The sequence below is a fragment of the Squalius cephalus genome (genome assembly GCF_949319135.1).
Source record: "Squalius cephalus genome assembly, chromosome: 1".
In the NCBI taxonomy this organism is placed as follows: Eukaryota; Metazoa; Chordata; class Actinopteri; order Cypriniformes; family Leuciscidae; genus Squalius; species Squalius cephalus.
This window is the reverse complement of record NC_137122.1, coordinates 15,483,869-15,507,997: the sequence shown is the minus strand read 5'-3', so window position 1 is coordinate 15,507,997 and position 24,129 is coordinate 15,483,869. Positions and strand designations below refer to the sequence as shown.

The window sequence follows — 24,129 nt, the reverse complement described above, 5'->3', positions numbered from 1 at the left end:
AGATTACGTGGAAAAAGATTGCTTTAAATTTTTACAATATATTATTTCATATATTTTTCTATATATTTACACTATATAATAACCACTGTTTAAAAAAATTATACATCTTGGATGGCCTGAGGGTAAGTAAATTAACAGCAAATTTTTATTTTTGGGTGAACTATATACCTTCAATAAATGTTTTTTACTGTGACAGTTACCCATGTCACAAAATTCATGTTAGGAAAAAAAGGTTCTAAATAAAGGATTATTACAGTTTCATTATGTTACCTAGAATTGTAACCATTTAATCTTTCACATACTTTCTTATAGGAACAAAGAGTCTTTGCAATTGTAAATGACAACACCAGCAGTTAGTTTAAAACACTTAGAATCAGCTAAACTTAGAAATGCCAAAACACTTTAAGAACAATTCCATGTTGTTTCTACCCTTGCAGAGCAACTGTGTTGAAATAAATTTAAAGAACAGAATGCAAAGTAACATTAAGTGTCCCCTCAGCAAAAGCTTCAGAAATTCTCAAAATTAACAACCTTGCATTAAAAACAACATTTATAATTATAATAATTCTATAATAATTGATATTTTTCAGCAGTACTTGGGTTTTACTTGAAATGGTCGGTAATATCAAATTTGAACAGTGTCAAGTAACTGAAGACAAAGACTGCAAATGTAACATGTTCCCTCCGATGTATGGTTTGAGACCAGTCTATAAATTATATCTCAGCAGTTTGTTTCGAAGTCCATGTATCTTGGCAGAACAGTGGTCAGTTTTAATCTTCATGATTACTTTCTGCAGGAATTCGAAGGAGTACCTCATACTGCGGGGATATTCAAGGTTAAGGCAGTAGATTGTGCCCATTAACAGAGCAAAGCCAGTGGGTATGTCTCTGAGATTATGGAGAACAATTGTCTCTTCTACCACCACAGCCACGTTGGAGACATCAAGAGGAAATGCATCATTCAGGACACCTTCGTGTCCAATCAGTAGTCCAACACGCATTCCCTTCATAATGACATCCAGGCTTTCACCATGAACCTAAAACAAATGGACAGTATCAATCCTAATTCAAAAGGCATGTAATAGATTTGGTCTATAAAATTATAGAAATGGTCCAATAAAAGAATGACAATTGCACTAAGCCATATCATGATTTTACTTTATTTCAATATATGCTCTAAAAAGGCTGGGATGACAGTCAAAACAAGCCACTGGAGAAGCACAAATTAGGCTAAAAGCCACTGTATGGTCAATTATTTATTATAAACAAAGACTAAAATGAAGCAAATTACTTAATTATTTATTATTATAGACTCTGGAATGAAAAGAAATTAAATTACAGTTTTACTCTCCATCCCTACTGCTCTGCAATGAATTCAGTATCATTAGTGTTAACAATGTGTAAATATATTTTCTTACATCACATATCTTGATTATATATCCGATCTTTTGTTTGCGTGCTTGTGATTTATCATGGGTTCATTATCATTAACGGCTAGCAAAGCAACGTAGTAAAAATCTAATAGTATTTTTATTTTTCAAATAATAGCTAATTACAGATCAATTCAGACTATTCGTGCACATCCCTAGACAAAAGCCATGAAATTGTACAATGAATAAAGAACAGCAAGGACTGAATTAAACATATTATGTCATTGTATTAGGCCAGTAGCGAGTTCACAAATAAAACAGTAAAAAATTAAAATATTTTAAAAAGTTCACCTTACCTTATTTTATCTTATCATGAATGTCCTTCATATAGCTTCTTGGCTGACTCAGGAACACTCTGTAGGGTGACACGCCTTGAGGTGACAACTTCGAGGAGGAATCAACAGCGTAACTGTGAAAAAATAAATAAAAACAGTAACAGACATCAGAAGCAGCAATATAGACAAAGCCCATGAAATTGTACTCAAAGAACAGCATGGTCTGCATTAAATTTGTTGCGTGATTGCATTAGACTTGCAGTGAGTAAAGAAGTTAAACAGCAAGATTTTAAAGATTTATATGTTTACTATACCTTATTGTAACATGAATGTCCTTGGAGTAATGAGCAGCTTTCCATCAACAAGGTATGCGACGAGGGGAGATGTAGTCATTCAGCTGTTCAGGTTGGACAGCCATTATTACTGCAGGGTCTTTTTTGGCGAGCTGGTAACACCTTAGATGTTCCAAGAAGCCATACAACAGTTCAATAAAGAAAAGTATGCGACCATCCACTGATAATTTGGTTAAAATCCTGTATCCTTTTTTACGTTCTTTTAAATGATTTTTAAGTTCGGCTTGGGTTTGAAAAGTTTTTAAACAGTCTTTATGAATACAGGTGAGGCCTGAACTCCTTCGATGATGCCCATGACACTCTTTGTAGTGCTGTAGTATTCTTCCCTGACCATTAGTAGAGAATGCACAAAACTTACATCTCCACTTCATTAAGGGAACATTCTTGAAATCTGTCAAGAGGAAGAAGAAAAAAAAAATTAGGAAAAAATGTATTGCACGTTCTCAATGTAGGTCAGTGAAATGCTTAAAATCTAATATACCCAGTTTTATTATATAGATGGAAGGTGATATTTTATGCACCTTTGCACTGCATTACTAATCTCTACAAAGATACAAATAAATCCAGTAGCTGCTAACATGTTAAAAATCAAGCGGGAGAGAGCAAGACAGTTTGAAGACGGTGAGAGGGCGCACGCGCGGCCGGGGCTCTCTCTCTCTCTCTCTCTCTGCTCGCCAAAATGGTCGCAATTTCGAGCCTTGTATTAGGAATATATCATATTGGCAGAGTTTTAACATGCTGACTGTCGTAACCGAACGCGGCGCGCCGTTTGAATGCTGTATAATGATTGACAGCCGCAGCGGAGGGAAGACGGCGTTTCCGTGAACTTGAATTAAACAATGTCAATATTCTTCTGTAACGTTACCTCACATTAAAGGAGAACTCCGGTCAATTTTAACATTGAGCTCATTTTTTTGTACATTTGGAGTGCTGTCAATACAGAGAACAACGACAAAAATCGGTGTTGCCTACACCGAGTTATTCTATTTTTAAAATTTGCACCCTGTTGACTTCAATAGGGCAAGTAGTAAGCCTGCTTTTTAGCCTCTTAACATCCTTTAAGTGTCATTACAAGTGCACAGAAAATGTGAGTGATTCTTTCCGAGTGAACACGGGTGGATTTGACTGCAGTAGATGTTAGAGATATTAATAAAAACGAAGTTAATTCAGCCAGCGCTCATGCCTTTGTTTACATCCTGTTTTCGGTGGAACGCCATAGTAATCGATTGTCGAGTTCACGCGCGTGATCATTGGTAACTAAACCTATGCGCGTGAACTCGACAATCGATTACTATGGCGTTCCACCGAAAACAGGATGTAAACAAAGGCATGAGCGCTGGCTGAATTAACTTCGTTTTTATTAATATCTCTAACATCTACTGCAGTCAAATCCACCCGTGTTCACTCGGAAAGAATCACTCACATTTTCTGTGCACTTGTAATGACACATCAAGGATGTTAAGAGGCTAAAAAGCAGGCTTACTACTTGCCCTATTGAAGTCAACAGGGTGCAAATTTTAAAAATAGAATAACTCGGTGTAGGCAACACCGATTTTTGTCGTTGTTCTCTGTATTGACAGCACTCCAAATGTACAAAAAAATGAGCTCAATGTTAAAATTGACCGGAGTTCTCCTTTAAGCTATGGAATGTCTTTAGATTACTTTTAAACACTAAATCAGATCGCGACAGGCCTAATCTTTTGACTGACTTTTGTCGACAGCCGTAACTTATAGGCAGCACGAAATGTGACGGAGGCGACCACCTCATAATTTTCTAGGCCGGAAAAACCCTGCAGTATTTTCGGATGTTTAATTCATAATAGGCCTAAGTCCTACACTAGACATAGGCCTAACCCCTCAAACACGATCATCACCATGTGATTCCCTCTTAGATTGCCCAGAAATGAGCTGTGTAATGTTGGCTAAGGTAACGTTAACTATGGCAACGGACATTTGTTCAAAGGCAAACAATGCTTTTCCGCTCCAGTAACGTTATTCGCGTTTACTACACACCCACCAACTAACAAAAAATACGGTATAAGCTGTGAACCAAAGTTATATTAAATTATTTTACCATTTGGTGTTCTGGTAAAAGGTGAACTGGTGAGGGAAAACACCATGGTGTCGTTAAATTCGCAGAGCACGGTCAATGTGCTGCTTACAATAATTAAAACGTAATGTCCTTCATTTATAATTACAAATTAAAAAGAAAAACTCACCTTCCACGGGTATTTTGTGTTTTTCAGCACGAATTTGCGTAATCACTCCTCCTGGCAGCTGCGTCAACTCAAAATGGCGATAACTTCTCTCTCTGTGTTTCGCGGTATTTGCTCTGTATCACCCCTCCCCCAACGTAACTTACAGCCACGAGTTAAATGAACATTTACAAGCCAGACAAAAATCACAAGTAGTCAACACAATGTATAACTTTAAGTTTAATTTTCGACAACTTATACACTTGAGTTCAATTTCCACAACTTATCATTGCAATTGGAGTTAAAGACAAGAAGTAAGTTCATATAACTTAATGGGGCTCTCATGTTTTACAGTGCAGAGATATTATATCCCATCTCTCTACATTGACTGCTGTTGTTGTGACAGAGGGCCCAACTGAAACGGGTAATATTCTACAAACATACATGCAAATTGTGTTATTAATTTAAATTAATAAGATAAATATAGATAAACAAAATACTGTACAAAACTATATATATATATATACAGAGCAACAAAAGCAGGTAGTCGCTTGCACAGACAACAAGAGTGCCAGAGCAAGCAAAAAACAAAACACAGCTAACACTGCAAAATGTGTAATTCACATGGACCAAGCTGGTAGTATATGTTTATTGTAGAACTTACTGTTGATATGTTCATAGGGCTCTCAGTGGATGTACTGGTAGAACGGTTCTTCTGACCACTGGTGACTCTCACCATTCTGCTCGTTGCCTCTTGGATTAGATTCCAAAAGGCCATGATATGCTCATATGATGGAAATCTGCATACAAACAGCACATATCATATAGTTTTTCTATTGATGGCATTCAGATTACATCAAAACATTCTCAAGTTGTGAACATGGAATCTAGCGTTGTTTTCTCTAGATCTGTTAATTATATTTCCTTCATTATATTTTATTCTTCTTTACTGAAAACAAAGTCACAATCCACACACATCAGACACTCACCACACACGCATTGTATGAAACCGCAAAAATCCATACTAGCCAAACTATTATACAGCTATCGTGAAACTTTAAAGCTAATCACATCACCGGCTGCTGATGATAAGTTTTTTATTGCCTCGTCAGCGGAGATGAGGCTGACTTTGTTGGAAGGGACAGATCTGTCCCGTGACATGTATGTATATATTCATAAAATATGTATTATTTACAGAACAAAGAAAAGAAAATACACCAAATGTGATGGTGTGAAATCTCTGATTTCTTACCTGGTATAGTACCGAAAGTCATCAGGTGATGTGGCAAACCGCTGCAACCCAAATCTCTCCAAATGATGTGACTCGAGCTGCCTTGTGAGCTCCTCGATCTGCCTTGACATGTTCTCAAATTTCATCCGGTCGACCACGATGAAAGAGCTGGCTGTGTAATCGTTGTCTTTCATCAGGGGTGTCGGAGCCAACTCAGCACAACCAGAGACAGGTGTGTTTTCATCCACCTCAGTCACCATGTCCACGGTGGAGTCATCCTCTGGAGCGCGGTCTAAAGCCTGGATTGCTCGAGGGCGGCGAGCACTAATAATTTTTAGTGTAATTATTCCAACCGAACAAGGATGGAACTGCCTTAGGTCGAAGACACCGCTTTCCAGAAGAAGATATTACTATCTCTTCTTGCTCAAAGTGCCGACTGCACACTCTGGAGTTGAACCTTCCCTTCTGATTTTAACAAGCCACTGGGCTCGTAAATTAAGTTCCTTTGGGAAACTATGGAAGCTCAAGGTTGTGTTGAATCTCCCCCCGGCGGTACATAGTGGCACGCAGCAATGGTGGTTATTACCACCGACTGCCCTTTGAAAAGTGAATCGGGTTTTTTTATGTTTTAGGTCCATTGCGAACGATTAAACTAATTTAACGCCGGTCCACTGATGTAAACAAGGCGGCAACCGGAAACGAAGTACCCAATTTCCGCCCTCAAACCGGAAGTGCAACACATGTGGCAACACACACATACAAACTGTGATAACGTTCGCGTAATTTTTTTAAACTACAAACACAAATACTGTGATAACGTTTGCTACATACAAACAAAATTATATTTATGCGAGGGACCTGTTGCGTCATGTTGACATTACTTGTCGTACAGGTGCTTATGTGGCAAATGTGAGAAGATGGCTATACAGAACCAGAAAACATATGCTGCAGGGAGATAGAACAGGTATTAATTTACAGTGCTATGCATAAGTTTAGACACCCATGCTAAAGTTGACTAAAAAGAGGAATAAAAAATCATCTTTTGGAAATTGAACTTAATGCCTTAATTTAAAAAATTAGGAAAAATCCAACCTTTAAGGACACCAATTTTCTTTGTGAATGAATAATGTATCGGTAATAAATAAATGTTCTTCCTTAAAATACAGGGTGCATAAGTGTGTACACCCCTATGTTAAATTCCCATAGAGGCAGGCAGATTTTTATTTTTAAGTATTTAAAAAAAAAAAAAAATTTAGGATACTATGCATCCTGATAAAGTTCCCTTGGCCTTTGGAATTAAAATAGCCCCACATCATCACATAGCCTTCACCATACCTAGAGATTGGCATGGAGTACTTTCCATAAGATCATCTCTCAATGCAAATCAAACTAGCTATTAGGCTAACTGAAATAAAACCATGCCAATCTCTAGGTATGGTGAAGGCTATGTGATGATGTGGGGCTATTTTAATTCCAAAGGCCAAGGGAACTTTATCAGGATGCATAGTATCCTAAAAAAAAAAAAAAAAAAAAAAAACTTAAAAATAAAAATCTGCCTGCCTCTATGGGAATTTAACATAGGGGTGTCCAAACTTATGCACCCTGTATTTTAAGGAAGAACATTTATTTATTTACGATACATTATTCATTCACAAAGAAAATTGGTGTCCTTAAAGGTTGGATTTTTCCTATTTTTTTTAAAATAAGGCATTAAGTTCAATTTCCAAAAGATGATTTTTTATTCCTCTTTTTAGTCAACTTTAGCATGGGTGTCTGTATTTACATTTGTAATTGTTGCAAAAAATAATACGTGACATAAAACTGTCTGACGCTATTTGTTGTATCGAAGGTTACAAGACGGATGAAACAACTTCAAGTCACTCCATCATGTATGGTAGACCATCCTGGAATGGATCCAGTTTGTTTCAATGTGTTTTCGTTACAAAACGCTTTTAACATTTACAGGGCTGACTATGGTCCCCTGCGACTTCGTGGAGTACAACAGTGAGTGTTAATGATTAGCACATTTAAGAGAAAAAGGTCTATTTCTTCTAAATATTACAAATCTTTGAATTTTTAGTCTAATATTTCCCAGGTTATATTCAAAGGAAATTATAGGGAAAACAAAACATATTATGGCTTTAAATAATTTCACAACAACTTGCATATACATTTTTTTTTTTTTTTTTTATTTACATTATGTATAAAGACACTGAACTATACAAATAAGTTTAGAAATAAAATAATTTTAATAAAAGGACATTCCTCCAAAAATAAATTGAACCATGATCAATTAAATATCAAATATTTCAACTCCAGACAACAAATGATAGATATTTGAAAGAAAAAAAAAAAAACAGAAAAATCCTTGAACCCTGTTTTGAGAATGTGCCCGTGTGTGTGCGTTAGTCGTTACAGATTTTTAGCTTATCGGAGTTTTGTGAGCTGGTGCTGGGGTTTCCTTGGACGAAAAGTTTGAGTTGTGATTCCAGCCTGTGTGGTCCTGAGGATTCAAAGAGAGTTTCCTGATGCCCAGGGCACTTATGTAGGTTTTCGACCACCTATTGATTAAACCGAGATACTAGAGATGGCCTCCTCCTTCTCTGGCCGGTCATACTCTGCACACAATGCTGGTGGTATTGGTATCCTCAAAACATCATCCACATATGGTGCAGGGTCCACAAAGACTTTATCAAATATGAGGTCCAGCAGGTCATCCACATATCCTGTGCAATATAACATTTTATTTTATTTTTAATTAGTAAAATATTGAGTTTTCAAATAGCTTGTAAGAAACAATGCAAAAAAGATATGTACATTTGTATTAAATTTGTTAAGTAAACTCCTTTTATACATACTGAAGGTTGCTTGTGTCTTCACTTCTCTGACCCGGTATTCTCCCTTCTTGGCCTTTGGAAAGGTCACTTTGAACACCGGTCGACCAGCTGCTGTTGTGGCTTGAGGACGCCCGGCATTCTCATTGTAATGTAGTGCAGCCAGGTATAGTCTGTAAGCAATAAATACATGTTCAACATACAATGTCTACAGTGTATGTAAAAGTAAATTTATTTTTACAACAATAACATTACCTGCACAACATTCCCAGAAATGTAAAAAACACATTTTTTGGTGTAAACCGTAGTATTACACTGTGGAAAACCTTGATAGAAGAAGTCTGGAAGTGTGGACTTAGCTTGGCAACATCCTTCAAAATTCTCTTGTTGGAGAGAACTCTCTCCAACTTGAAATATGGCAGCGTTCCTAAATTATTGGAAGTATGATATGTAATTTTAAATAAAAAAAAGCCAAGCTATATGATCTGCATACATATTTTTAAAAGTAACTATTGCTTCTTTAGCCTACATACCAGCAGCTAGCCACTTTTTTGTGTCTCGACTTCTCCCTGGTCCATGTAGACATGCTGGAAAATTGCTGTCTTCATGTGTGTGCTTATTTTGCATATGGTTTAGCATAGATGTCCATTTAGCCACTCTTTCAGGTCCACTGCTTGATGATGCAGCAGTCCAAAAGATGTGGTTTTTTATACTATGCAACCATTTACGTATTTTCTCACAACCCTTCAACTTGCACACTTTTTCCAGCTGCTTTGAAATTCCTGGAGATTGCAATTAAATACAAACATGACAACACTCACAATAAGTAGAGCAATGTGTCATTACATATAATGTAATGGTGGTGTTTATATATATATATATATATATATAAATAAATGCTCCACTAACACATAATCATCCGCTAATACAGTTTCATCGCAATTATTAGTCTGTAAAAATCTAGAAAATTATATGATGGTAGTAAGGTATTTACCTTTCTCTACGTGCCAGACATCATAGAATTGGTTGACATTGCGTTCCCTGAGGAATTTTTGTATTTGCGGATGTCGGTCAGTCACAATGCAGTCCAGAGTCACACCACGAGCATCCAAAAAGTCAAGACCTCTCTTCAAACCTTCCTTTTCCATGTGGTAACTTCCTCCCACTTCATTACTCTGACAAGTGATCAAAATACAATTCGTTTTTTGCGTTTAAAATAAAATATACAAGTTTTCCAGGACGTTGCATCAAAGGTTTCTGCTCATTTACCTGGACGAGTTGTACATCAACAACGGTGTTTGTCTCCAGGTCCATCATTGTGTAACTAACATATTTGGCAGAGTGCCCTTCAAAAACAAAAATACATAATCTCTTATTACACAATGTGCCTTGTCTAGAAGATCAAATTCTATTTTTTTTATTTCTAAAAAAACAATGTAAATTTGTCCCACAGTGTACCTGGTGAGTCAGCCCTCATATCTCCTCCAACAATGACCTTTTCCCTTTGAGCCAACAGCTGTAGCATCTCATCCTGCCAGTTTCTCCATTTGTAAACAATAGCAGGCTCAATGCACATTTGTGCATGACGACGAAAGGTGTCGTACTTGAAAAGATGTAACTTCATAGCTGCAAATATCTGACAACAGATGTGACAAAAGTTGGTAAACAGTAAATTAATAAATGAATAAACATAATATTTTTTACATTATAAATGTTTAGTCTCATGTAGGCCATGAGACGGGACCCCAAACACTGATTTCTCATCAGTGAAATTGATCACTGATCTCATCAATCAACACAATCAATCATCCTATCTCAAGGTAAGGTGTTCAGTGACTATAAGAGAGAAAAATGCTTCTATAATCCAAACGGTTTTTGTTTTTGCATTGGAAGAGGCAGTGTCGGGGCTTTAAAATGATGTGTCAACCACCTTTCTAGGCCTCTGGGGCGCTGAGAAACTTTGAGTTGAAAATCGTTTATTGTTCTATTGAACAACAGTTTATGGTGATATGGCTGTTTTGTTTTGTGTTTTGATCCCATGCTTTTTCTGATTTGGACTTTTTCGCGGAATTCTACTTGAGAATTTTGTGCTAGTACTTTTCTGGAGGTGTGATAATCAAATGTTTTATACTGTTTCAGGCTAAGTGGTGGTCCACTTCAACATGGAAAAGGAGAAGGGAATGCCAGAAGACAAGTGTATCATACACCATGCTTCTCTGATACTATACAAATACAATATTTATACAAACTCAATACTCTTATACAAACTCCTATACAAATTTCATTTATCCTTTTTCTTTGCATATGTTTGAAAATCGTCCTCCGTAACCAAAAACTACCTTGAATCTAATGCTATCACACATTTTTCAAATACAGGGTCAAATACCTACACAAAAATCACCATGCGGTTTAATCCCTCAAAATGGTACCGATCAACCCTCTGTCTCACGGCCTAATGTAACTGCAAAGCTATAAATTATTTCATTTACAAATACCTTTTCAATTGTGACAAATGAAGCACCACTGAGATACACAGCAGCAGAAAGGTGAAGGTTTCCAGCTGGAGTACTGCCCAAAATCGGCTGACTGCTCCATTTCCGTGAGAACTGACAATGGTGGCAGAGTTGTTCAACACGTAGAAATGTTCCAATCCTTTGTGATCTTATATGACAGCTTCTATGACATACCGGGCACACCTCAAACAGTTCCATGATGCAGGTCTCATAGACAATATATTTACAGATGTTTTGAATAGGGCTGGATGCTTGAGCTCTGAAAAAAAAAACAAAAAAAAAACATTAATGTATATAAGCACTACATAAAAATTAGATATGCTATAATTAAAACAAACATTTTTCTAAAATATAATATAAACTTACGACAAGTCTTTTGGCTCTGTTATTGATGTGTCTGCCTCTGCAGGATTAAATGTGACATCAGTCTCTCGTGCTGTTAGTATTGAAGAGCATTCCTGTAGGATATCTCCATCTTCCTCAAGGTCCAGACAAGGTCTCTTTGATGAAGTCGTGGAAGACGCAACAGCTGCATGAGAAACTAATTTTGTGCTAACATCAAAACTTGACAATGTTGTCTCTGTCTGGACACCTGGAATATATAATTCAGCAAAGTTTCAGCAAAGATTCACTTTCTCTATCGTGGCTATTCAATTCAATTCAAATTTAATTGTATAGTACTTTTCACAATACATTGTTTTAAAGCAACTTTACAGAAAATGAATTTCGAAATTTACATATAAAAATACAGTTAATACAATTATATAATATTATATTGCATACTATATAATATAAACATAGTTAAAAACATCAACATACTGATACTCCTGTGGTGTGTTTGAAGCATTGACAGTTGTGTACCAACACTGCATAGCTGTGATGTTTCTGTCTGCACGCCAATATCCCTCGTTCTACAGCTTCGTGTCGATGTGCTGGCCTTTGTATAAACATAGCAATTTTGATGTCTTGTCTTTACAGAAAACATACACAGTTTTTAATACAATATCTTTAAAAAAATAAAATAAACGTGTGGTTACACACTAGGGGTGTAACGATATTCAAACCGAATCGAAAAACCGCGATACAACAGCCACGGTTCGAACCGCGATACTCTCATGTCGAACCGAACGCGCCCTGCCGTGATTTGGGTGATCGATCATGCTCGGGAGTTTATACGCACTTCAGGATGGCAACTCCGCGGCATATTGAGATTGAAGACCCTCCGGTCACAACCACTGACTGATACAACAGCAATAGCAGCAGTGCTGATCACGACACTTGAGAATGTTCACCGACACCTGTCATCATCCAATATGATGACATATCAAAGCTTTTTTTAATCATCGTTTTGAGACAAATCATTGTTTGATTTGCGAACGTAATCCTCTGCCGTCTGGTCGCTTCCGCTTCAAGCCCGGAGTCGTCTCGTGCCAACGGTTAATTCCTTTTCACTGTCCACGTTTTGATTTCGGCAAATCAATTTTGGCGAATGCAAACAACGTGATTATTGTTCATGAGTCTAACATCCAGCCACGCAAGAAAACATGTAATCTACCTGAGGGAATAATATGCTCAAAAAACATTTCTGATTATTATTAATGTTTAAAGCTGTTTTTCCCCCAAGATTCTTTGAAGAATGTAGGTTAAAGATCATAAGAGATTTATTTGAAATAGAAAGCTTGTATAACACTATAAATGTAATGTCACTTTTGATAAATGTAATGCATCCTCCTTGCTGAATAAAAGTAGGCAATTACTTTCTTTAATTTCTTTCCCAAAAAAAAAAAAAAATCTTACTAACCTCAAACTTTTGAACTGTAGGCCTATGTATAATGTTAAAAAAAGCTTTCTATTTCAGATAAATGCTGTTATTTTTAATGGTGGTTTGTTTGTAATGTGACATTTTGTTTGTATGACATTACAATTATTTTTAGAATTAAATTGTACATAGGCTAAATAGGTTAAGCAAAGCAAATGTGTTTGCCTGATAACATTTTAAACATATACTTAACTGTCTGCAGACACTGAAATGATGTACATTGTGCGATAGGCTACAGTACAAATATTTTGAGTGTCCCTTGTTTTCCTATAAAGAACCACGATTGTCCCGCATTTTACTTTTCTGAAGTTGGCAACCCTACTCAGGTGTGCAGTTTATTCTGACTAGTCAGTGGAGGCATTTATTTCATTTGAGTTAACTCAGGTGTGCTAACTGCTCTAAAGAAAACATGAAGCCACTGTATAAAGTTAAGTTAATAAAGTTAAAGTTAATCAGTTAAATTATTATTGTTGTTGTTGTTTTTATTAAGTTAAAAGTTAATCTAGTGTTATTATGGCTGGTGCCCTGCCATGAACCCTGCCCCCACAGCAAACAGAACCGAACCGAACCGAGACTCCAAAACCGTGATATGAACCGAACCGTGGCATTGGTGTATCGTTACACCCCGATTACACACTATACAAACAAGGTTTAAATTATATACACAGACATCCTACGACGACGACAACAACTTTAGATGCATTTGTTGTTGAACTGGCTGACATTGATTGAAATGACTATTTGCTCAAAAATCATAAAATACACTTACTTCTTCTGGAGGTGACGTTGGATCGCGAACAGTAGGCAACGATCCACACTTGAGGATTAACTTTGAAGCAAGACCTGCTTTGAATTGACCCTCGTTCACAAAACAGTCAGTCAGAAAATGATTTGCGCAAACATAAACGTATTTTGGAAGTTTAAGTGGCGCCTTTCCTTCGTAAATAAAATCCATCCACTGCGTTTTCAGTGGCTCTGATGTCGGAAGTAAGTGAAAACTACTATGTACATTATTACATCCCACAACAGAACACTTATGTTTCTTAGAAGACATTACCGGCTGTCGTTGAAGCAATGGAGGATGGTGTACAGATCACCGAGGGCGGGGTCTATGCCAAAACCACAGTGTCAATCAAACCACGTCAGTGGGGCTTGCGCAATTCTACGTCACAGTGAGAGCAATCTTAGAACAGCTCGTTCTGAGACAGTGCTTATGATTTATTGAGATTGTAAAAAAACCACTGGGTGGATTTTTATCATTCTAGGGTGGTTTTGCTCACACACTGCCAACACACATTTATGTTCAAACACCATGTAAAAGTGAATTTTGCATAATAGGTGCCCTTTAACAAATGTCAGTTAGTGTGGGGCAAACATGAACGTGACAGAGCAGCCAGAGAGCAGAGCAAAACAAAACTCTACGTTCGTTCTACGTCACGACGCTTCCTACGCTACGTCCTACGTCATACGCCAGCATCCATCTCTGTGAACGCGTGTCGACCACTACCGGAAGCCTATAAAGGGATAGTTCACCCACAAAAAAAATCTCATTATTTATGCGCTCTAATGTTGTTCCAAACCTGTATTAATTTCCTTCTAATATTTTCTAATATTAATATTTTGAAGAATGTGGCTATCCAAACAGTAGCTGGTCCCCATTGACTTCCATAGGAGAAATATATACTATGGTAGTCATAGACATTAACTCTGTTTGGTTACCCACATCCTTTCAAATAACTTTTATTTTCAACAGAAGAAAGAAACTTATTCGAGTTTAAAACAACTTGAGAGAGTAAATTATTATAATTAGAATTTTTAGGAGAACTATTCCTTTAATGTTAATAAAACAACAAAATGCAAAGAGAAAATCATTCACTGCTCTTGACTGATAACTTTAATAGTAGCTTTAATAAGTATCAATGTATAATTTATACAGTGAAGTCTGTTTTATTTTCATATTTGTTCATTTAAATACTTTCTTCAGTGCTACTGTTAGCCTAATACACCTACTGTAACTGAAAACATAAAGCACTGTTTATTTAATTTGTATATTAAGTTGTGTATGTGTAATGTGTATCTTTGATCTTAATATTTAATAACAAAGAAAATAATGACAAATATTTTTATCTTGACTTCGCCCCTGTCTGCCATTCTTTTTTATATTATATTTTGTTACCTAAGGCTTTATTTTTAAAATATGGACATTAGTTTGGCTGTAATGCTCAGTCACAAAATAGTAAAACCAACATAAAAAAGAATCGTGATAAAATCGTGAATCGTGATTTTCCTGAAAAAAATCGTGATATTATATTTTTGCCATATCGCCCACCCCCAGATGTAGTTTATTTCATTGTGAGAAAATCACAGATCGAAATATCTTCAAAAGAATCGCACAGTGAAATAGAATCAAACGGAATAACAGAGAAAAGTATCACATTCCAGCTCAGATGACGGCTTCAGCCAGCCGCAAACATAATCTATATCACCTTTTAGTTTAGGATGTTACCTTTCAAATGAGACCATTTTCACGTTTCTGTGAGCTTTCGTTGGTAAGAAAAAACTTTTCGAATGAACAGAGAGGAAACGCGCTCTGTGCGCATTTACACAATCTCTAAGCCATTTACAGCGCGCGAGCCTTTACTAAGGACAATCCTTTAGGATACAGATCTAACCGGAACTAAGCTCGCGTCACACATCAGACGGACCTCTCATAGGCGAAAATATTGACCGCATGAGGTCAAGAATCTGGAAGCGCCGATCACTTCCGGGTAAAAGCGCGAGATTTCTGTTGACAGAAGCCGCCGCGAGTTTGCGTGTGTTATTTCAGAGGTGGGAGTAAGTCACACATGTGCAAGTCACAAGTAAGTCTCAAGCAAGTCTAAGTCAATTTTGTGAAAAGCAAGTCTAGTCACTGCTTTTAAAAGCAATTTAAGTCGAGTCGTAGCTTGGGTTAAGCAAGTCACTGGCAAGTCATACAAATGTTTGACGATTTAACTGAATTTATATATTAAAATAAGTTAAAACTGTAGTAGTTACGGACTATGGGATTTTTATTTGCAACAACAAAAAAAATGCAATATGCATTTCTACTCAAAGGGACTCCACACTCTTAAAAGAGATGTGTTAAAAAACAACACACAGCATGTGTTGATGGTATTTTGACACATGTTGTGTTGTGTATATTTTTAACACACAATGTGTGTTAAAATGTAACTGGATAGAATAGCACTGGGTGGAGGAGAGTTTGTGTTTATGAAAAAAATTATAGGTATTTTTATATGGTATCCCATAAAATGCTCTAAAATATATAAAACAATACATTCAAATAAATAAATTCAATCTTAATTCATGAAAACTTAAAGATTAATGGGTGTTTTTTGCAGCCAATCACATCATGCCTCTTTTTCAATGTCTTTTTCAAATGCTGCTTTCACTTGTTATTAATAACCAGATTAACTTTATTTCTGTCAGACTCTACAGAAGCTCTTATTGAGAATTAACAGGTTTTGGTGTTGATGATTCATTGAATGTTTCATTTAAAGTCACCAGAATCGTGATTAGTGTCAGCTTTATTTGGGCTCTTGACCCTTGACTCTTTAACATTAGTTTACTCTGATTGCTGTAAAAGTGTGTTTATTTGAACACATTTGAAACAGCAGAAATAATCATGAGAAAAACATGCTCAGATAATAATATTATCACTATGAACATGTAAAAATGTTAAGCTAAGCAAGAGTTAAATATTTGAAAGATTAGTGTACTTTTAAAAGGATTATCATATTACAATTAGCTTCAAATTATTTTTAAATACCGTTCGTACAGGACTTTACAGACTATGGTAACAAACAGACATCAAGCATCCGCGTATGAATCTCAACAATGGTGAAAAACGAAAAGCTTCATGCCGCAATTCATGCTGGGTGCCACCATACACATCTCATCCATGACTCCCAGCATGCATTGCGGCATGAAGCTTTTCGTTTGTCACCATTGTTGAGATTCATACGCGGATTCTTGAGGTCTGTATTTGTCTAGCTTCTGCTGCAGATTACAATTTTTGGAAAACATGTTTTAATATGATGGATAGCATGATGTAGTGTCACAAGATTGCTATAAATAACAGCACATAAATAAATTAAATGCGCACCATCCATATACTCATAAACTTGATCAGATCAGCACTTGTTCATTATGACATCATCAAGAAACATCTGATCATATTATCTCTTGCCAAATGTATTTTATTAAAATACATTAAAAGTAGCCAGAAAAAAACTAAAAGAAGAGTAAAGGGTCAAGAGCTCAAATAAAGGAGCCATTAATCACGATTCTGGTGACTTCAAATAAAACATTCAGTGACGCATCAACATCTAAACCTCTGTTAATTCTCAATAAGAGCTTGTCTATGTAGATTCATGATGTCTAAACCATCCAAATGTTCAAACAAACTCTTTATTAAACGTCACTGGACTCCATAAACACAAGTTAACAATACGTTTCAGTGTTCATCCAAACACTCAGTTGTAAAAACACAGAAAGTGACTCTGGCAAATACACACCGACTACAGTCACATGTGACACATATCTGACACAAGTTGTGTAACTATAACACATTAGTGTGTAAAAGGTTTTAACACACTTCTGTGTTAAGAACAATAACACACTGATTGAGTTAAAAGTAACACAAAATGTGTTGTCCTTAACTAGACACACAGGTGTGTTAAGATATAACACAGGTTGTGTTGTTTTAACACATCCATTTTAAGAGTGTTTTAATTGGTCACATATATGACATCTATGACACAAATTGTGTGATTTATGACACATTAGTGTGTTAAATATTTTAACACACTCACTGTGTTAAGAACAATAACACACTGGTTGAGTTAAAAGTAACACAAAATGTGTTGTCCTTAACTAGACACACAGGTGTGTTAAGATATAACACAGGTTGTGTTGTTTTTAACACACCCGTTTTAAGAGTGCACATACAGTTGAGTTGTTAATACAATAAAAATCTATAAATAAATAAAATGTAATACTACATAGCCTAAAATGTAACTGAAATTATGCCAACATAAAAGCATGCAAAATATTGAAACAGCTGCTGTACCTAAATATGCCTCAAACATTGCAGAAGTTAAAACGTATTAATCAATGCAAGTATAGGCTAATGGTTTCTATGCCACCAAATGGCATTCTTCAAACAAGCATCCCCTTTATGGAACATGAACATATACAGGTGCTGGTCATAAAATTAGAATATCATAAAAAAGTTGATTTATTTCAAGAATTCAACTTAACAGGTGAAACTAATGTATTTTATAGACTCATTACATGCAAAGTGAGATATTTCAAGCCTTTATTTGTTATAATTTTGATGATTATGGCTTACAGCTTATGAAACCCACGAAATCAAAATCCCAGAAAATTTGAATATTACATGAAATCACACAGTAATTACACAGTAATCCCATGGTCATTGAACCAGGTTTTGGTTCTTTTGGCAGTGTGGGCAGGTGCAAATCCTGCTGGAAAATGAAGGAAGCATGAAGTGCTCTGGACATGTCCTGGTAGACGGCTGCGTTGACTCTGGATTTAATAAAGCACAGTGGACCAAAGTCCTCTTTTCTGATGAGAGCAAATTTTGCATCTCATTTGGAAACCAAGGTCCCAGAGTCTGGAGGAAGAATGGAGAGGCACACAATCCAAGATGCTTGAAGTCCAGTGTGAAGTTTCCACAGTCTGTGTTGGTTTGGGGAGCCATGTCATCGGCTGGTGTTGGTCCACTGTGCTGTCCACTCAACACAGCCGTCTATGGAGATGCTGACTTCATTTTCCAGCAGGTTTTGCACCTATCCACACTGCCAAAAGAACCAAAACCTGGTTCAATGACCATGGTATCATCATTGGTCCATTGAAATATCTCACTTTGGGGGGGCAAGATTATTATTATTATTATAATTTTTTTTTTTTTTTTTTTTTGTTAATAACCCCTTAAACCATGACTTCTGGCAAGTTTTGTGGCATCTTCTGGCATTTTTTTTTTCTGTAACACACATCATCATGTAACCAGTACTTTCATTTATTTTATCCTGTAGACATTTTGAACATTAAAATCTAAATGAAACTTTTCATTAGTTTAAAAGGTGACTAGCTTGCATAGCCTATTTTACTTCACTAACCTCCAGGGAATGAGTTTCAGTTCTGAAATCAATAGTCGTATCTTTGGTGGATACATTCAGCTGCAGGCAATTAAGCATCACCACGCCATTTTACAAAGTCATCAACAACTGGACCATGACAAGTTAATTTTTTTTCGAAGTTGTAAAGACTCTCTGATCCATTTTCTCTTGCCCGGTATGTTTTTCTGATATGTTGACGCTTGACAGGAACTCCGCTTCCACAACGATTACGTATTTCCGGTTATTGTGAAAAAGGTCTATTGCACTTCACATTCACCCATTCATTCACTCTGTCTCATTCATACACCGACGGTGGTGTCAGCCATGCAAGGCGCCATGCAGCTGGGGTTAGGTGTCTTGCTCATGGACACCTCGTCAGGTGGAACTGGGGAATGAACCACCAACCTTCCGGTTTGTAGACAACATACATGAACCACTGATCCACTGCTGCCCAGGGAAGGCTTTTTCCCAGCGTGACGTTGGCCCACTGAATGGTGGTTGCCTTCATCTTGGTGTTCAATTCCGAGATGCACGTGTCCGCTTACGTGGTGAGCTCCTCTGAAGTGAGTGTGTGCTCCCGCCTAGGCATTTACACTGTGTGCTTTGCTGACAGATATTCTAGAGTTGGGGGCTGGGCGACACACATGTTCGAAGCGTTGCTCCCTTCTCTTGAAGCCAGTTGCACTTGAGCCCGGTTCAAAGTGTCGGCTTGCTGCGCCATTCCCCTCCTATGGACTGGATAAGTGCGCAATTCTTGCTCCAGTAGAGTTCCCTCTTAAACTGAACCCTGTCGAGTTCCTCCACACCCTCCGGCGATGGATGCGGCAGAGTGTCCGAAGCCAGGCCTACCACTCGTATGCACTAGTGGAACTTGTGCTAGGCTTGCTAGGCTGGGTCCATATGTTGAGATCCCCACGGTGATCCCATATGTGTATACTTTCTCTTCCCTTGGCAGAGTTTCCGCCGTCACTGTCTGGTGAGTAGCTCCCCCCGGTTAAAGGCTGGAGCCTCCCCAGTGACATTCCTATGTTTTACTGCCCGTCAATTCGCCCAGTCCATATGTGTATTCTCCACATGTTATCTCCCTGTGAGCAGGATGTGGCTTCCGCAGCGTGCCTTCCTTCCATGTACAGGGAACGCTTTCCCAGTGGTCCTGTAGGAACAGCAGTGACTTCCCTGGCCTAATCCCTGTCCTTTATCTGCCTTAAATCATGGGGGGATCAGGAGGCTTCTGTCTAGGCACTGGAAGGTGGCAGCACTAGTGGCGCTTTCAAATAGATCCCCATTCAGTCGACGTCGACTACGTCTGATGTTCTCGACTGAAAGGGAATGTCCTGTTTGCGTATGCAACCCACCGTTCCCTGAAGGAGGGAACGGAGTACGTAGTCCCCTCGCCACTACTGCTGGACCACTGCTGACTTGGGGGCCACTCGGCTCCTCAGCTAAAAAGCAACTGGTGCGTCCATCTAATTCCGTATTTATACAATTACCTGTCTCTACGGGGCAACAGGGGATGCATGAGAAGGCGGATAACCGGGTCCTCGAGCACCCCCTGCTGCCGGATGGCGAACAAGAGGGGGCTGAGGGGTGCAAGGCTGTCCTACAGGGTCATACACCGTCAGCCTCGCCCTCTTGGGACCCAGGGACGGAGGAATTTTCTCTCTTGACAATTTGGGTACCACTAGACTCTGGGGAGCCAGTGGTGGAACAGTAACCATCTGAAGAGCTCGTCCACCCATCCCTGGGTGGCCTGTCTCAGGGACATTTCGTCTGACACTTGCCACCTGGCTTGGCAGTGCTTGAGACAGACCGGGCAGTCTGCCTGCTGCTGGCTTTACGCTGGGGCCTGGATATAGGCTGTGGTAGAACCAGAGGCAGCGGCAGGGGAACACCCTCTGCGACAAGCAGGCGGAGGAACTGCCACCGGCAGCAGGGTGGAAGCAACAGCGGGCCGCGGGGCAGGATGTGTCGGTGGCCTCCGTATGCACCTGGGCAGTGGAGAGCTGTTGGGCGCAGCTCTCCACTGCGTCGCCGATAGGGGTGCAACGGTACAGATAGCCCACGGTACGGTCCGTACCTCGGTTTTTGGGCCACGGTCTCGGTTCGATTTCGGTACATGTTTTGTGCAGAAAGAGACTGCTATTTCATCCCAAAAATATGTTTTATTTTTCTTATGAGCATAAACAGAACGTCACAGTAGGAAGAACATCAATGTATGGAATAAATTAACACTCTAGTCTGTACTGAACAACACTAAGTAATACAACCTCTTCAACTATCACTTATGAAATACAAAATGTAAACAAACACACTTAAAAATATTCAAGTGGATCCCAATTCCAAACCTTGATAACCGGTATATGAAGTGATCAATGTGAAAGAAAAAGTGCACTTTTACCTTTAACAAACATAAATTAGCTTGTGCTTTGAATAAAAAAAAGCAGAGCAAAATAATATAATAAAAAAATACTGCATTCAGGATACAAAGTGCAATGTTATTTACTCATCCACTATTGAGAGATTCTTGTGCAAGAAGATGAGTCTATCAACACTGTCTGGTGCAAGGCGAGGCCGGTTGGCACTAACGATGTCCCCAGCAGTGGAGAAAATTCTCAACTTTTCAGAATGCCGCAAGCGCACCGTAGGTCACGTGACAAGAACCAACCAGGGGTGCGTTTCCCGAAAGCATCGTTGGCCAACTATGGTCGCAAGTTCATCGCAATGTCCATTGAACTCTATTGGTATCGACGGAACTTGCGACCATAGTTGGCCAACGATGCTTTCGGGAAACCCACCCCAGAGCGCAGCTGATGGTTGCTTTAGCAACGACAGACGCCTCCGGAGCGCAACCGCCCTAGCGCTTTGGAAAAAGGAGAACGCGGCGCGCCTAGCGTTTTCTACGCGTTTTTAGGCGCGATATGTGAACGGCGCCTAAAGCAAAAACTAAAAGGATCAGCGCGAACTCAATGGCAAAACCGAAGTCCCGCGGGATACGAGGGTAGATTGTCCCGTGCAGGGCTGACCGAACGGTCCGGGATTTTACCGTGTACCGTTGCATCCCTAGTCGCCGAACAACCCAACCTGGGAAATTGGGGAGTCCAGGAACCGAACCTTGTCTGCATCCGCCATCTCAACCAGGCTGAGCCAACGATGGCACTCCTGGACCACTAAGGTGGACATTGCTAGACCGACCGCGCACGCTGCGACACTCGTGCCCCTGAGGGCGAGGTCAGCAGCAGTGCGGAGCTCACTCATGGGCGCCCGGTCTAGATTACCCTTGTGCATGTCCATGAGTGTCTTGGCCTGGTAGACCTGCAACAACGCCATGGCATGCAAAGAGGAAGCGGCTTGCCCGCAAGCTTTGTAAGCTCTGACCGTTAAGCCTGACGCGAGCTCACAGGTCTGTGAGGAGAGACAAGGATCCCCCGTCCAAGATGCAGTGGCAGTTGGACACAGGTCACAACGGACCGCTCCACTGGAGGGATAGCCTCATAACCCTTCACCGCTCCTCCATCAATGGTAGCAAGGGGGCAAGAGCCACTCAGGTCGTTTTTCGGCAGCAAAAGGTGTGCCGTGCATGAGCTAGTTAGTTCTCCATGCACTTTGGGAAAGAAGGGTACTAGGGCGGTGGGCTGAGAACCAGCACGGCCCACCCCGATATACCAATCATCCAACCGAGACTGTGCAGGACACGGTGGGGTGTTCCACTCGAGCCCGACAGCCTCGGCGGCCCGTTTCCGCATAGCTGACAATTCTGGATCCGGCTCAGGCAACTTTACACTCCCAGAGGGAGATAACGCAGTCTAGTCGTCATCTCCAGAGGCCAGCTCACCCTCCAATGCTGCAATCGACATCCTGTCCTCTAGGGGAGCCCCGGGTGAAACGGTCGGCCCACCCATTACAGATGGACCAGCACGCTCCTCGGGGGACTCCACCGGCTATGGTGGAAGGGAGGAGTGAGGAGCCCACAGGGAATGGTTACCGGTCGAGACATCAAACACTATCTTCCTATCACCCATCCCACAAGGCACCCGAGGGCAGGGCGTGGTAATGGGGACTAGCACTTCGCGGACAAATGCAAGTCTCGATATCAACATAGCGACAGTCATATTCCCGCAATCGGAACATGAACTGTCCACAAAAGCTGCTTCAGCGTGCTTTAAGCCCAAACACATGCAACCATTTTGACAAAACCAGACAGAGACAGGGAACGACCGCATCCAGAAACTCACGGGCGGAATAACATCTTGAAAAAGACGCAAAGGCACCTGTGTTGCTCTTTCAGGAAGTGAAAAACTCTCACCAGTGCCAGAGCACACAGGGGAATGACCGCGGCAACACTGATACAGGGATGGTGCAGCCCGTATCAGTGAAGCACTCACTTTCTCGCCCTCAACCGACCGTCAGACAAACAAACAGAAATTTGGGTGCTGTGAGAACAGCAGTTGAGAGCTCGAAAGCACGCTCACCGCTGCACTCGCACTGTAAACACCAAGAGAGACTTCCAGAAGAAGTGCCGACACACTCGCTCGTTGTATAACAACACTCTTCAGAAGACCCGAACATGAAGCTCGGCTCCGAAGCGAAAGGCAACTGGTGTGTGCATCTACTTATGTATTTATACCCGCGCCACTCAATCTGCGCAACATATTATCACATAATTGTCGCGCCCATGCATTTTATACTGCCCACGAACCTGTCAGTATTTGCATGCTTCGCGTCAATTGGCCAGCTGTCCCCAGCTGGCGTTAGCCCATAAGATTTCAGCGAAAGTGGAGAAGGGAGGAGTTCCCATATACGTTATGCTGACGTAATGTTGAAGTTACCGCCTCGAAAGGGAACCCATTATCGGTCGATCTCTACAAGTCATATCACTTCTTGGCTGTCACAATTTTAAGAAATGCCCTATTTTTTAGTAACAGGGTTGAGTGAAACATGTAGGACACAGATAATTCTCAAACATAATTCATTTAAAACTAGTTAAAGCCACGGTCAATCTAGACTTTCAGCATGTGAAATTTCTACTGACACTGTTGTGATATGTCACACTCTGTCTTTTTACAAAGATAAATTCAATGTATAAAAAATAATAATAAATCCAAAATATAATAATATACAATCTGCTCCACTGGACTGCAAAAAGTTTGTGTTCTTGTAATTCAACTAAGAGGCCACAGTGTGACGTTTCTGTGGCAAGCAGAGCTGGAATTGAATTCGCCAAACTGGAACACAAGGAAACTTGCTTTAACTTTTTTTTTTTTTTTTTTTAACAGCAAAATGGATATTTTATAGAA

General features: G+C 39.4%; 2 protein-coding genes and 1 long non-coding RNA gene across 6 annotated transcripts in view; 1 reads left to right on the top strand and 2 right to left on the bottom strand.

Annotated features, from left to right (window-relative positions):
- LOC307162295 (uncharacterized protein) overlaps nt 1-24,129 on the top strand; it is a 236,559-nt gene that overhangs the window by 201,590 nt on the left and 10,840 nt on the right. Inside the window, exon 1 of one of the 3 annotated variants that reach the window (XM_079877524.1) lies at nt 15,341-15,511. The exons of the other annotated variants lie outside the window; for them this stretch is intronic. The gene's annotated coding sequence lies outside the window, so the exon portion shown is untranslated. Of the gene's footprint in view, nt 1-15,340; nt 15,512-24,129 lie in introns of those variants that run through there. 3 annotated transcript variants of the gene reach the window in all.
- LOC307155411 lies at nt 314-4,392 on the bottom strand. The gene is made up of 4 exons (XR_013820505.1): nt 4,278-4,392; nt 2,020-2,449; nt 1,727-1,839; nt 314-1,037 (listed from the first exon to the last, which is right to left on the bottom strand). It is a non-coding gene; the product is annotated as an uncharacterized lncRNA (long non-coding RNA).
- LOC307162235 (uncharacterized protein) lies at nt 7,679-15,248 on the bottom strand. 2 transcript variants are annotated; one of them, XM_079877445.1, is made up of 11 exons: nt 13,420-15,248; nt 11,651-11,768; nt 11,198-11,423; nt 10,814-11,090; nt 9,777-9,954; nt 9,588-9,664; nt 9,313-9,493; nt 8,852-9,100; nt 8,574-8,745; nt 8,343-8,491; nt 7,679-8,210 (listed from the first exon to the last, which is right to left on the bottom strand). In XM_079877445.1, exons 1-11 carry the CDS (start codon nt 13,702-13,704, stop codon nt 8,053-8,055), a joined length of 2,070 nt encoding a protein of 689 aa, XP_079733571.1. In that variant the 5' UTR covers nt 13,705-15,248; the 3' UTR covers nt 7,679-8,052. The 2 variants fall into 2 exon arrangements, with proteins under 2 accessions (XP_079733571.1, XP_079733570.1); XM_079877444.1 differs by having other exon boundaries at nt 11,693-11,768; nt 13,420-13,998.

Bases quoted from the DNA above. Each gene is read 5' to 3' on its own strand.
- LOC307162235 (XM_079877445.1), bottom strand. From the start codon at position 13,704: ATGTCTTCTAAGAAACATAAGTGTTCTGTTGTGGGATGTAATAATGTA. The intron at 11,769-13,419 runs GTAAGTGTATTT...GTTTATACAAAG, and splicing joins CAACGTCACCTCCAGAAGAA to GCCAGCACATCGACACGAAG. The intron at 8,211-8,342 runs GTATGTATAAAA...TATATTGCACAG, and splicing joins GAAGACACAAGCAACCTTCA to GATATGTGGATGACCTGCTG.